General features: G+C 44.7%; 1 protein-coding gene across 1 annotated transcript in view; it reads right to left on the bottom strand.

Moving 5' to 3' along the window:
- Positions 1 to 15,592, bottom strand: part of USP10 (ubiquitin specific peptidase 10) — a 48,819-nt gene that overhangs the window by 22,516 nt on the left and 10,711 nt on the right. Inside the window, exons 2-4 of the mRNA XM_006860285.1 lie at positions 14,747 to 14,815; positions 7,474 to 7,534; positions 656 to 1,699 (exon numbers count right to left, since the gene is read on the bottom strand). Coding sequence (XP_006860347.1) covers positions 656 to 1,699; positions 7,474 to 7,534; positions 14,747 to 14,815 — 1,174 coding nt within the window. The remainder of the gene's footprint in view (positions 1 to 655; positions 1,700 to 7,473; positions 7,535 to 14,746; positions 14,816 to 15,592) is intronic.

The following is a 15,592-nucleotide window of genomic DNA, read 5'->3' on the forward strand; positions in this document are numbered from 1 at the left end:
TTTCCAAGGAGCAGCTGGTGAGCTTGAACCAGCGACCTTGCAGTTCAAATGGCTTTGCAGTGTGTCACATTAACCCAAAGCGCCACACCAGGACTCCAAAATTTAAGGTTGCGGGTGTGTGAAAAACTTGGAATAACACCCATCTGCTGTTACTGTTGTTGAGTGCAGTCAAGTTGGTTCTGACTCACCGCAACCCTGTACAAGGTTTCCGAAGAGCAAATGGTGGAGTTGAACCACCGACCTTGCAGTTACAGCATCCAGGGCTTATCCTACAGCGCCACACCAGGACTCCATTTGTGCAGTCCAAAAGGCATTAAAGGGGAAAAAATCCTGTTATTCACAAAATTTTGCAAGAAATATGAAAGGCACAGTGCAGTATTTATCAGCCCAAGGTTCTCACATGAAAGGCCTAAAACAGTGGTCACAAAGAAAGGACACGTGCATTATCCGTTCTCACAACAAGGCACCACTGCTTGATCAGAAAAAATGTTTGTCTACAGACCAGGAAAACCCACAGTAGGAGCAACAATGATTGCCCCCACCCTACCCCAACCCACTCTTGTGTGTGTGTATGTGTGTATATGTAAAATGCTCCTTCCCCTGGGATAAGTCTTACCCCCATTTTCACTCTCAAAGGGGATCTTTTTCATGATACCTGCAATCTTTATGGCTACGGGATCCTCTGAAACCGGAACAAGCCCTTCTTTGACTTCAACCTGCTTTTCAGAGACCAGGGGGGACGAGGCAGGAGGGGAATACTTAGTTTCCACAAAAGCCATGGGCAAAGAAGAGGAGGGTTTGGAATCATGGAAGAGACTGGCCCATGACTTAGCAGGCTGACTGGCAGGAGTGGAGCCTGCAGCCGAGGTCGTAGGCTCAGTCGGGGAGGAAGCATTCTGGGGCTGAGTGGGCTCAGAGTCCATGCTCTCCACCGTGTGCAATTCTACCCCATTGGCAGACGGGCCCTCCCCCGAGGATTCAAGTATTTGTCCATTAGCAATGCCAAGGTTCTCAGTAGTATCAGCAGCAGTGTAGGGCTGGGCCACAGCTGTCCGTAACAGGCTGTCCCTGGTGGCCTCTGCAGGGAGGCAGGCCTGTTCAAAGTCGGCCAGGTGGTACAGCTCCGGCTGCCCTGCAGTCCTGGCCTGACTGTCCAGTGCTTGGGGGAATGGCCCGTCAGACAGAGAGTCACTGACGAAATCCAGGGGGTCCTCAGGGCTGTTACAAGTCCTGGGTGTGACCAATGAGGGCACATCGCCCATGAATTCCGCGTCCTCCACGCTCACACTGTCCGGGACTGCTAGGTGCGCGTGGCCATTGACCAGGGTTTCTGTGGCAATACTCCCATTGCTGCCATCTTTCAAGTAACTGTAATAGCCAGGCGGTCGTTTTTTCTTCTTTTTCCGTTCCCTTTGTCCAAGCCCACCAGAGCCACCATCATTTTCCAACACTTCTGCCTCTGTGTGAGAGCTGCTGTCCAGAGCAAAGGAGGAGTCTGGGTACCGGCACTCACTGGAGCTGTAGTTTGTATCTTTGTCTAAGTCATCAGGGCTCTTTCTGGAAGTTGTACAACCAAGAATAAATTCCGGGGCCTGAGGGTTCAACGTGCTTGAAATACTGTAGCTGGGGGCTCTCAGCAAGGTGTCCTTGGGATCAATCACTTCATTAACCCCAAACTCGATTCTCTGATATTCTTGTCCTGCGTAGACAGAAAAACACCAGTGAGAACCCGGCAGGTAAGCCCACAGCTACGCAAACTGGCCAAAGGGCTCATAGCAGCTGCTTTCCTCGGAAACCTGGCTGCATACATTCTTTTAATTCAAACAGCTAGGGTACTCCCATGTAAACTATCACATAATTCACAATAAAACATTTAAGGAAAAAAAAAAGCTAGGGTCTATTTTAGCTCTGTACTAAAGAAGTAATCTGCTGAAACTTAAAAACAAAAGAACTATGATGTTTCATCTGGGAAAATGAAAACCAGAAGCCTACAGAAGGCAGCTTTACAAAGCTCATAGAAACATCTTGCCCTTTCATTTTTCCACAAACTTCTTCAAGCCCGCTCATACTTAGCTAACCTGTAGGTAGCTAAGGAAGACTTTAAAATACAAATTAAAATAAATTTATAAAAAAAAAAACCTTCAATGTAATCTGTATTTTGACAACTAAATTTAAAACAGTAAAATCACAATGACAAAGAAACTTAAAAACCTTTGCTATATTTCTTTAATAAAAACTAAAACACTGCTTTAAAAGAATTAGCATTAATTAAAAAAATTCTGTGCAATCCAAGTCTACAGTTTTAGACACAATATCAATATTATTTCAGGAAAAAATCTGTGGACTTGCTTTAAAGTTAATTTTTCTTTAACTGCTTTTATAAGTCCATTACTTTATGAGTCCTGGTACGGCGATGTAGGATAAACACTGAACTGCCTAACCACAGGGTCAGCGGTTCAAACCCACAGCTGTTCCTTGGAAACCCTAAACAGTATCTGTATGAGTCTGCTCTGACTTGACGGCACTAACAACAACTTCATGACTAAAATCTGAATTCTACTTAATTTGTGTAAGAAGTTGTAAACGCTACTTAATAGATTTTTAAGACTTCATAAATCCTTCCCCACTTATCACTTCAAAAACCACTACAGAGAAAAACTTCATTATAATGCTCATCTGTATGTATTGAATTCATGACAAAAGTGACGCTGAAATGTTTTGAAAGAAAGTCAGTGTCAGTACATCTTCAGAGTTCACAAGACTGAACAGCAAATGTGCACAATTAACAAGACTTCTCAGGGTGCTGAATTTCACCTCCTTCTGTAAAATGCTTTATGCATGGCCCCACAGATACCAGGTAAAATGCATTCATATATCTTATGCCCACGAACTCCTCCAAGGAATGGAAAGAAAGGGAAAGTCGTAACTTCTCACTTGGAAAGAAAGGGAAAGTCGTAACTTCTCACGGCCGTGAACGAGTTGCTCAGTGTAACCCTGTTGCTCTATAAAGTCAGCTAAGCTGGGCTGGGGGAAGGTAAAGCAGGCACATCTTGGGAAGGAGTAAACTGAGGACTGCCCCTGAACTCTGAGTCACAGAATTAAACTATAATGGCCAGTGGTTGACAGGAGTAGGTTTCCCTCAGTGCTCCCAGCAAACCTTCCAGCTCAAGAGGCCTACATTTGGAGGGAGAGGTGAGTAAGAGGTGCTGACAGATACGGCCCTCAGCAGGAGGTCACTGCAGTTCCCTCTCCATGGCCACCTGAGGTGCTTTAAAGCAGATCTTTCAAGGTAGGTTCTTTAGTTGTTGAAGATCACAAGACAACAACTGACATAGAGAATGACTCTGGACAGAGTCACCTTCTCTAGGTCACCCCGCTGACAGCCTTGAGGATGTCTGGAGTTAGCCTGAGTGAAGGTATGCCCCTCATCGCCCACCCCCTGTCAACACACAGACAGAAGTCATCTTCTATCCGATGGAAGAGTTTTGAAGTTGATGAAGGAAAGAGTGACTTCATTCATTTCTAAAGCTCAAGTCTGTGCCTTCCCTGCACGCATGTGGATTTGCTTTAAGGGCTAGTGCAGGAGTAAGGAACCTTTTTTTCTGCCAAAATTTGTAACAACATTTGCAGGTCATACAAAATTATCTACTTAAGAACTAGCCTGCTATATTTGGCCAAACGTTTAATTAACTAATGCTAATGCGATGGCTAAGGAGCTCTGGTAGCATAGTGGTTACGAATTGGGCTGCGAACCTCAAGGTCAGCAGTTCGAGACTACCAGCTGCTCCGCAGGAGAAAGATGAGGCTTTCTGCTCCCGTAAAGATTTACAGCCTCAGAAACCCTGTTCAGGGCCCCTATGGGTAGGACCTGACTCGACGGCACTTAACAACAACAATGTGATGGCTGGAGTTCTGCTGTGGCACTGTGGGTTAATGCGCCAGACTGCAAAGCTGTTTGAACTGTAAGGTTAGTGGTTCAAGCTTACCAGCTGCTCCTCGGAAACTGAGTTGGAACTGACTCGACGGCACTTCACATCAACAACAACAATGCAATGGCTGGCCTGTGGTTGCTTCAGCAGGGCCAGACCAAATGGTTCTGCAGGACTTATGTGGCACACAGGCTGGAGGTTCCCCACCTCAGTCAAATGCAAGGCACATACATACTTAAAGAAAAAAAAACATAATACCAAAAGAACTGTGTTCTATTCAGCAGAGCTGAATATATTTGAATATATTCGTGGACAGACCTTTAGAAGTTTTTTGTGTAGAAAAAGAACTCTCCAGAGTGGGGGCAGTCATAAGAACATTCGAGATAGGACAGGGCTGCACAGCTCTCCCAATGGTTTATTTATGTCTGACTTCCCTCTCTCTCTTACACACACAATGGAGGGAAAATACTTCTGACGAAAGAACGCTGACAAAGACACTCATCTTGAGTCCTTTAGCACAGGTTTTGTCCTTTGGTTTCCTTTTCTCCGAAAAGAGCTTCTCAAGAGAAATGGCTTTCTTTATTAGAACACCTAGAGACTGTCCATTTTGCTTCCAGTGAGAAAGCAATGCTACCTGGATGGAGTGGACACACCTGGGGAAGTGAAAATTGGCAGGGGAAGCACATTAAAATTTAGCAGACAGCAACACCTGTGGAAGAGGGCCGACCCTGTCTCAAACAGTTAGAAATAGAAATACTGTATAACCCACCCATCAGTCCCTCTCCTTGGTATAGCTCCTCATGAAGTAAGAGCTGTAACACAGCTCTATGCATGCCCATGTTCACGGCAGCCACTATTCACAATAGCAAATAGATGGAGACAGTCTAGGCGCCCATCAACAGAAGAATGGTTAAACCAACTGGTACATACACACAATGGATATTAACACAACACTGAAGAATAATGATGGATCTGTGAAACACATCACAACGAGGAAGAACTTGGAGGACATTAAGCTAAGTGGAATTAGTCCATCACAAAAGGACAAATATCATATGAGACCGCTGTTGTAAAAAGTTAAGGAAAGGTTTTCACACTAAAAGAAATATTCTTTGATGGTTTGAGGGGGAAGGAAAATTATTCATATATTAGAGAGTAGACACATGTTAGCATGAGTGATGGGAAAAATACAAGGAGGAGGCAAGATGAAGGAGACACAGGGAGAAATGCAAGAGCTAAAGTGAACAGGTAAATACTGCTAACTGATGGTACATGAAGGGGACTGTAGTCATTGTAACGACATGAAGTAGGTGATTTGTTGAGCTCTGTAAACCCTCACTCAATTCACAATGACAAGTGTGTATGTGGGGCATTAGCACACAGCGTGCCATGCAGTTTGTACAAGAGATCTTGGCTAAAACACGGTGCCTTCTGCATTTCAATTCTTAATCTTATCACAGCATGAAACAGTCCAGGACGTGGTGTGACTTTGGAGGGAACTACTTCATCCTGAAGCTCAGACCCAGCACATTTGTCCACATCCCAGGAAGCTGTCCTTCACTTAGCATGTCCTGGCTTCACGCCTGAGCCCTGATGTTAGACTGCAGGGTCCACCGAAGGCCCACAAAGCTGGTGATTTAACGCCCCCATCACCATACTGGGGAAGTGGTCACGCAACACTCAGGTCATGCCGGCACTGGGCTTGCTGAGGATGAAGAACCAGCTCAACAAGACAAGGACGGCTTCCCATGGAGCACAATGGCCTGGGTGGCTGTGCAGGGTGCCAGAGTCGGCAATGTCCACAGGGGACGCTCACGGTCACTGCTGTTTGGGGATGACTACTGCCATGGCTTCCTCACCTGGTTAAGCTTCAGCAACCATACAGCACCCACTCTAGTTTGCAGGGAAGTGTGCTCATGAATTAAGTCACAGAGGGGAGGCCAGGTGACTGTCCTCGGGGAATTCACAAACCCTGAGGATGAGGATACAGAGGGAGGGTGAGAGAGGATCACAACAGCATCACAAAGAAAGTTTGTGGGACACTGAAGAAAATGACCAGTTTCTATCAGAAGCTAAAGAGAGGTCTGTGGAACTGGAAGAATTGAGGGGAGCAGGCAACATTTCAAGTTTTGGGGACTATCTGAAAAGGCAGAGGTATATAAGTGCATGTTTTGCTAAGGAACCTGCCTGTAACCTGGTGGAGCTGGCTATGGTGCAAGGTAGTGGGAGACACCATTCACCCTGCAAACACACTAAGGGTTTCCTATAGTCCACATACTACACGGTGCAGCTGCGAGTCCCTGCATCACCAGCTGAACTCAGATTGAGGAGGACGTACTGGTTATTGTGCGGTGGGGATAAGGGCTGGCAGACCAATGGGAATATAAGAGGACAGAAAGGCTCCAGAGAAGAGGGGGCCTTTCCACTGGCCAGTCACCAAGAGTGGCAGCAGGTGACAGAGAGAGGATGAACTGGAGACTGAGGGCAGAGGAGGCCACGGGGCAGGAACTAAGGAGGGGTGGTGGCCAGGAACCAGGCAAGCAGCCACGAGAAAGTTCAGGGCTTAGAACACTGAGGGGTGGGAGGCTGCAAGGAGTCGTTGATGGAACCCCCAGAGGGGAGATGGTGAGGCCACAGAAAGACATTCAGAAAGAAATGGACTCTGAACGAAGGAGCAATCTGAAAAGGAGAAACAATGACACATTCTAAACGTCTACTAAGCACTGGCAGCGTACTTACCGTGAGCAGAATATGGTGCCAGGCAATGCCAGGCAGGGGTACTCGGAGTAGTCCAGACCCATGGAGGTCAAGACGAAGCAGGCCAAAACAGCAGCCAGGAGGCTGTGGACCTGGCAGGGCTCCTAAGGACCGCAGCCTCCATCTTTACTGTCTTTCTCATCTAAGAGGCCATTAGAGCAGCTCTTCTCCTTCTAGGCTCCTAGACTGAAACCCTTCCCATGGGTTTGACCATACGAAGCAAAGAGGGCATTGCTTCCCCTGCTCTTACGGAAACATCTGGCTTTCAGTGGAGTGGGCGATTCAAACCGGGTCAGGGCAGCCTACAAGGATCATGTGACTGCTGCTGTTTACCTGGTGTTGAAACCATGGCAGATGCCACATCTGTGACATGGACTTTAAAACAGTGCTAAGTTAGGTGGGAGGTATGGCTGCCACTGAGCATGAGTAGAGAAATCCTGCTGGGACCCCCACGGGTTTAAGCAGTAAGGTAAGAAAGCTCACTTCAGAGCTTTTAGCAAAGCCTGTAGCTCTACAGAATCCATACCTGTAGCACGGAAAACTGTTAAGGAAAAAAAGAATTTAACAGCTACTTCCTAAACTGTACCTTTAACATCGGTCACTCTGCAGGGCAGAAACGACTAAGTTATTGGGCTCTCACCTGATTCAGGGATCCCATCTGCTAGAGTTGACAGCAAAGCCCTCAAAGCTGTGAGTAAGTAAACCCTAACTGCTAGGCATCTTCAGGTAGCCTGCCCACCCAGCGCATATGGACCAAGTCGCTTTGGGGAATAGAGAATGAGCTTACCATCAGGTAGTTCCTCTGCAGCCTGGGTACCACACACACCCTTCCCGTTGTATGGAGGGAGCTGCACATTGAAGTGGAAAACAAACTGTAAGTCAACACAAGGTTAAAGTCCAACATGTTCATCAGTGCAACACTTCATTCAACTATTTACCCATGCAACTTCTTGGGACGGTACCTGCACCCAAGTTATACACCTGGTATCAGTCAAATAAATATCATTTTCACTAACTTATAAGGACAAAAAAACAAAAAACACAATACCAAAGAAATGCTTTCAAATCTTTACCTTATTAAGCAGATCCAAAGGTAGGTTAAAAAATAATCTGGCAAAATGGACTGCAGCCAACATGTAAATCAACTACAGTAAGACATGTATTTACCACCATTTTTTCCACAAAGTACCATTAGTGAGTAGCCATAACTAACAAGAGTCTGGTTCCCCACCAATGGAGACAGACTCTTGCTCCCCTATTCCACAACTGCAGCACAGCCCACAGTGGTGGGAGCAAGTCGAGGATGAGCAGAGCAGAGCCCACTGGGAAGGCAAAGTGTAGGAACCGTGACTCCACTGTGAACACAATGTCTTCAGCAACGGAATTCATGACTAGAAATCACACTTTTTTGGGGAGAGAGAAAGGCAAATGGCAAGAGTCCTCTTTGCAAAATGCAGGAAGGTATTCTGAATACCCAAATTTCTTCTTCGTCCTAGCTATTCCATCATATTCAGGTAAGAGCTGGGATATTTGGAAAGAGAAAGGTTGGAATGGGCAGAGGTAAAGGTGGACAGGTTCTTGCTACCTGAAGGCAAGACAAAAGAAGTTTTCAAAGATAATTTCTCCAATTACCCAAAGCGACTGTCTCCAGAGAAATCAACGTCAGGCAGGAAGCTAAGAACAACTGGGGACTCCACAGGCACTGAAGACTTCAGGACCTGAGAGCTGGCACCCAGGGTTCCCCGTCACTGTGTGACCACTGTGACGCAAAGACAGTTCACTCACGTTTACAACCCCACAGCAGGTGCGAACAGTAACCACCACTGGCGCAAAATATGGAGCACAGGGTACGCCTGGGAAAGTGGGGAGCACCGAGGCTCAGGTACCTCAGGAAGCCTGGTCACGCCTGTGCCCCTCAGCGGCTCAGCAAGGAACCATACAGGGAATGTGTTCTTTTTTCCGTCAAGATGGCCCTTGGGTGCCCCCTGGTGATGGAAATCTATACAAGCTTAAGGTGCTGAAAGTGGGAGTCCTTTCTGAATCACTGTATTTACACAAGATCATTGGAAACTTTCTTTGAGCCAGACAAACAAACAACTTTTCAATACCACACAAGAACAAAGTTTTACATAAGAGCAACCTCTAATGTCAAAGTAAGTGTATTGTTTTTTTAAAGAAAAAACATGGAAGCCCACTTCTCCCTGCTGCCTCTCTTCTGCTCTGCTTAGAGAAGAGAATGTTAAAGACATTCTTCAGACCTGTGAGAGGGACGCTGGCTGAGAAGACCCACAATTTCACTACAGATCTCAGCATTCATCCATTTCAACCCCCAACTCCACGCAGTGCTGTGCTGTGGAAACACTAAATTCTTCTTTTGGGAACCAGACTGTTCTCCTCACTCCTGCCCTGCCCCATGAAGAAGGAAAACCCCACGGATCTCAAAGACTCACTGGAAGAGGTGGGAGGCAGAGCATGCCAACAGGCTTGACAACACTGACTGTTGAAGCAGCTTCGCTAAGCACAGTGTCTCCTGTCTCTGGACAGCCAAGCCATGGAGGTGCTGTTAGCACGGGCATTTTAGAGAAGAAAGTGCCAGGGCCAACTTGTTCTAGGTCACAGAGGCAGGATCTCATCACGCAAGATCTCCCACCTCTAGAGCACTCGCTTTTGGAGACACTGCCATGTTTTATAATGTGTATCTGACATAAGACCACCTTAATTCAGGAATGACTCTACGCTGAAATGAGTTCTGGCAGTCGTAATCATTACACACATGGCTATACATGTGTCTTGACTGCTGGTGTGGCGCAGTAGGAAAGCACTGAACTGCTAACTATGAAGCTGGCAGTTCAAACCCACCAGCTGCTCCTCGGAAACCCTTTACAGGTCGCTATGAGTTGAAACTGCTCAACAGCACTTGACAACAACATATACATACATACAAACATATACATACACATACAAACACATACAAACACATACATACATACATACATACACACATACATATACATGCATACATACAAACAAACATATACATACATACAAACATATACGCTGTATGGGCATATGGCATCTTTCAATCAAGCAAACATATAATATCGTAAGATACCGCAAGAGTTTATGATCCCTGAATATAATAAACATACAGCAAAAATATAAAAATGGTTCAAAATTCATTCTATAACCACATAAGAACAAAGGCAAAAAAAAAAAAACAAACAAACCTAGAAACAAAAAAAATTCACCACTCATATGTGAAGTGAACAGCGTAAAATACTGAAATCTAGCTACCAAGAAAACCAACTGAACTAGTCTAAAAAGGGCATTGCAGTCTTATGAAGGCAATTCTTTGCCCTTTCCATATGAAGTTAATGTTTAAAGTCTCTTTCTGGTACTGCTAAGCTTTGTTCTGTTCACTGTCTAAAATAGCCTCATGAACCCCTGACTCCTTCCTTTGAAATCTCATTAAAACAAGAGACCTCAGGGAACAACTGTCTAAACTCTGGCCACCACACACTCTCTCACACCGAGTCTTTCCCGCACAGCTTCTCTCCTGTCCCACCAACTCTTGCCCTTCCCCCTTCTCTCTCTCTTACACACACACACGCACACACATACGCACACACACATGCCTACAGCTGTTACTTGTTATCATGAGCTTATTTATTCAGTAACTAGTTGAGGGGGGTGTGTCCTCCAATGTGAAGCTTCTGGAAATCTTCAAAAACAAGCATTCCTCCCCTATGTTTGAACACCAAAGACACGACTAAGCTTAGGATTCAAAACATGACTGTTTTTTCCAGTTGGGAAAATTCATCTATAAATCACCCAGGCTTATACACTAGAGCATAGCTTTTGGAAATATATGTTGTTTTAAAAATTAGAATTAACAGTTAAGATCACATATAAAAATCACCCTAATTTATTTCTTCTGATTCTATTAAACTACTGGCCATCCGATCTTGCCAGAGCAAACTTTCAAACAAACTAAGAGAAAAACAAAAAGCCCTTAGCAGGGAACAGTGATGCTTCAGGAGGGAAGAAGAATGCTTTTACAGTTCAACATTCCGCAGTTACTTCTTAAATGTCAGGTTTTCGGCATTTTCAGTTCGTGGCCACAAGTAAAGAAAATGGGCGTTACCAAGTTCCCTTTATCTGGAAACTAGGACTAGGATCCTAAGGGGCCCAACAGCCACATGATAGGGATAGGGACAGTGCATGTTGAGTGGCAGCTGTCATCCCAGAGATAAAAGGCCCATGCAAGCATTACACAGGGGAAGCGCAGTCCCCCACCCTCACTTGCCAAGTCAGCCATGTGCCAGCCTACTCGGCAGCCAGTGCACTGGGAACCAGGTTCAAACAACGGCAGCCCAGTCCTGTGATCCAATATTATAACACTGAGAAAGTGAGCTCAGGCTTGTCACGAGAACCGGTCTCTCCCTCTCGTGGGAGCGTCACTGGGCCACATTTGATGGACAACACTGGTTAAACTCTGAATGCCAATAAGTGTGCAAACATAAGATCTCAAAGGCACGTAGAGATTTCTGAGGCCTGGACTTGATTCATTGTGACAAGCATTACTTTTGCCCATAAAAAGTCTGATCTCATGTTACCTGTCTACATCTTTCATGTGTTCTAGCACTTCCTATACATCTGGTGTCAGATCATTTCTGTGTGGCAAATGAGCATTCTCTATCCTTCAAAAGCAAAAGCAAAACCATACATACACACAACAAAGGCACAGGCAGATTAAGAGAACTGCCCAAGACCATCAAGCCTGTTGAAGAGGCAGAATCAGGAACAAACACATGAAAACCCAATATTTAAATGCGAGCACTTACTTAAATACACACACCCCACACACATGCACACACACTTGAGTGAAATTATCAAGCACGGAAGCTGGGATTTCTCATTCTTTAATCCTTCATCACTAAGACCACAGGACAATGGTGGCATTTCTAGCAGGTCCCACCATATTGCTCTGTGTCTCAGACAGAATTTAGTTAGCATTTGAATCATCTGCACAGTACAATACACCTGAGAGCCTGTAGTAATGATGATGCTTGGGGAATATGGGACCTGATTTGTTTTTGTCCTAATTTAATTAACTCTTTTTTTTTTATCAGAAAACAGTAAGCTTCTAACGCTTATGCTATAGAATTCTATAATCCAGAGGTACATTTTATTGGCTTAGAAATACAATATAATCATTTTACATTCACTTTTTTCCTGGTTTAGATTATTTTGTTGTTACTGTTAAGTGCTGTCGAGTTGGTTCTGATTCATTGAGACCCTGTCTAAGGCTTCAGAGGAGTGACTGGTGGGTGTGAACCGCCGACCTTGCAGTTCAAACTGACCTTGTGGTCCAGTGCTTATCGTACAGCATCACACCAGGACTCCAGTTTAGATTCTCAGATCCCCTAAAACCCTAACTGCCAACCATCAGTGAACAAACACAGGAGATGGAGCTGCGACGCCCCTGATGCCACTCGGTTTCTAAAATGAACTCCGATTCCCTTCTTCTCCTAAAGTGAGCGAGAAGAGAAGAAGAAAGCTTCGTACATTTGTGTAATTTAAATGCTTTTAATATATACTCGTTTAATTTAGTCTTCTGAAACTCTGAGGTTTTAGAACTCCAAAAGCCAAGGTAAAGGGGAAGTGAAGGACTTGTCAGACCCAATCTTGATACCAATCTTGAAGGGGTTTGTGTCCCTGCCCGTTTTTTTTGTTTTGTTTTTTACCAAAGAGTAGAACCCCATACATCAAAATATTTAAATACACACAGTACACAGACTAATAAGGTCTTATTAAAAGTTAACTAACATTTTACTGATAAACTATTTCTCTCCTTTTTTCCACCCTCAGTGTAAGATAACAGTTTTCATAGGTAAAAAAGTCTGATAATTTTTCTAAGATGAGTTTATTTATTTGTGAACTAAAGTGGAGGTGCAAGAGGTCCTGAAAGAATTGAAACATGGACCACGATCATAAAGATAGCAATATGCCTATAAATTAATCCTAATTTTCATGTTATTCCAATCAAAACTCCCACAAGACTTTTCACGTACAGTGATACCTAAATATAAAAATCCATTAACAAAGAATAAATTATCAGGGACAGCAAAAATAATTGTAAATAACATGGAAGAAGTGTCTGCCCTACCTGAAAATGTATGACAAACCTTTAGCCATTACATTACGGTATTGGCACAGAGATAAAGCAAGGAGCACATGGAACAGGGGCCGAGAATGAGACTCACAGACATGGAACAGGAGACGAGAACCAGGCCCAGGCACATGGACCAGGGGAGAAGCAGACTCAGGGACATACAAGCTACATAAGAAGAGGTGATAAGTGAACCAACACTTGAGTTCTCAATAAACAATGCTGGGACAACTTATTACTATCGCCATGGAGGGAACGGGTTCCCGGAGAAGGACTAGATCCCATTTCACACACATACAGAAATCTTTCTCACAATGCCAGCTGTATTACACACTCAAGTATGAAAAACAAAAACTTTTTGAAGGAAAAAAGCAAATGACTATTACTTCAGAATATGGAAAGATTTCTTTAAAAGTATTTTTAGAAACTGAAAATCAATAAACCTTAGCAGGGCGGGCATGACACATCTGACATTAAAGTACTCCCCTCACAAACAAAACAAATGTTTCAGTGCAGCACACATGAAGTCTGAAGGTCCCCGATGCTAGGAGACACTGTAACACTCAGGAGAAAGAGGGCTAACCCAGCCAGAGAGGCTGCCCCCTGGACAGAGCACAGCGCTCAGGACTCAGAGACGAGGACTTCTACACAACACATGAGCATGACAGAAGAGGGACTGGCCATTAGTAATCTGAGTGACGTAAATGGAAACAAACCATGAGAATCCAGTGATGACCCAGCAAATAAACGGAGAATTTACGTATACCAACCCTGAGAAATCAGGATTTTTTTAAGCAAGCAAACACACACACATGTGCTGCTGGTGGGGCCAGGCTGGGATCCTGTGCAGGGAGCACACTGATGATGCTCATACTCTGTGGAGCCCAGCACAGCCACTCCTGTGTGCATCCTGGAGAAGCCCCCGGAGGAGTGTGAGGAGATGAGAACAGCCAGGTTTACAGCAACACTGCTGACCTGGATGGCTGTCCACAGGAACACAGGTAGGCCAACTGTGGGGCGTAGGTTCAACCAATGGTATTCAGTAATTAAATGCCAAGAGCAAGAAGAAAATGCATCTGCACAGATAAATCTTCGTCTCTGTACCACCTGAACAGTGAAATCCTCCGTGACTACATAAGCATCCTAAAAATTCAAGCTGAAACAGAACCATAAATTATATCTATACATATAATCATTAAAACAAAATTTAGGATCATTCCTACCCCCTCCATACACAGAGTAGACAGGGATAGGCAACTTGGACATTGGCTACCCAAAAGGAGGGGGGTGGGGGGTTACAAAGGCAAGAAGTGACTGGCTTACAAGCTTTCAAGAGGGAACCTAGATCCAGAGAGTGTGGAGGAAGGTAGAACCTCCACTAAGCAGTATCCAATCTGTCTGGGCAGTGCTGATGAAAGGAGATGCAGATAGGTCTCCTGTGATACAACAGTGAATAATTGTTATCAGGACTGAGTGTGAGGGTTGGAAATGTAAAGGTAAACGTTTTGTAGCAAAAGGAGTGGAGTGATTAACTTTCCAGTCTAGGAGCAGAGGCCCCTGGGACCATCATGGGAGAAGAGCAGAGTGCAGGACCCTACCCAAAGAAACAATGACGCCAGAAATGGAGGCAGAGACGATGACATAGAGAGATGGAGCGATGGAGCGGCTGGGAACTCTAGACCCAGAGAGGGAGAGGGGCTGTGTGCTGACGACCTGGGGTGGGGGGGGTGGGGGGGAGGCAGGCTTGCAGGGTATACCCTTTGGTTGGTTAATGATGCATAGAGGGGATTGTAACCATGGCAATGAAATGATATACGATAGGATGAATGTAAAACTAATGTAAACTATCACATAATTCACAATAAAACAAAACAAAATTTTGTCTTACCTCAACTGAAGAGCGAGGCGTCACAAAGAATTGATTGAACTCATCGGGGCTAAAATCTCCAAAGATATACTGTAAAAAAGAAAAGAGAGTCACTGATCACAAACAATACAAACTTCCAAAGACAGTGCTATCCACCCTAAGTACTTCGCTGACCACTGAACAAAAGGACAACAGGACTTCAAATAAACTTAAGCAACACTGCAGCAGAGGAAGCTGAGTAAACATGTCCATCTCTTTTGCACTAAAGGAGCGTGTGCTTGGTTCAAGTCTCCCATTGTTGTGTTTCCCTTCCTGCTGACTCATAGCACTGCCTCCATTTCAGCAGATTCCAACAGGAAGACAGGGAAACCCGAAGAAGGAAAAGAGCAACAACCCTAACAGAGATCTCAGAAATGTGTGGATACGTACACATATATACAACCCGTAACTTACCTCAAAATGAAAAGACCAGCCATTGCCTGGGAGAAAATATTTCTGACAACACCAAATGCAGGTAAGGCTGTGGAGTGACTAGAATGTTCAGGCACACACGCAAAATGGTACAGTCCCTCTGTAAAAGGTTTGGCAGTTTCTTAAAAAGCTACTTCCTATACACCCTAGGAGTCCTGGTGTGGCACTGTGGGTTAATGTGGCAGATTGCAAAGCCATTTGAACTGCAAGGTCGGTAGTTCAAGCTCACCAGCTGCTCCTTGGAAACCCTATACAGGGTCGCTATGGGTCGGAACCGACTCAACAGCACTTAACAACAACAACAGTTCCACTCTGAAACACATGGGGTTGCCAGGAGTTAAAATTTATGCTTGAGCAACTGTTTATTTTGTTTGTTTTTTTAAATAAAAAGTGGCC

Source organism: Chrysochloris asiatica, unplaced genomic scaffold (assembly GCF_000296735.1).
Source record: "Chrysochloris asiatica unplaced genomic scaffold, ChrAsi1.0 scaffold00037, whole genome shotgun sequence".
Lineage (NCBI taxonomy): Eukaryota > Metazoa > Chordata > Mammalia > Afrosoricida > Chrysochloridae > Chrysochloris > Chrysochloris asiatica.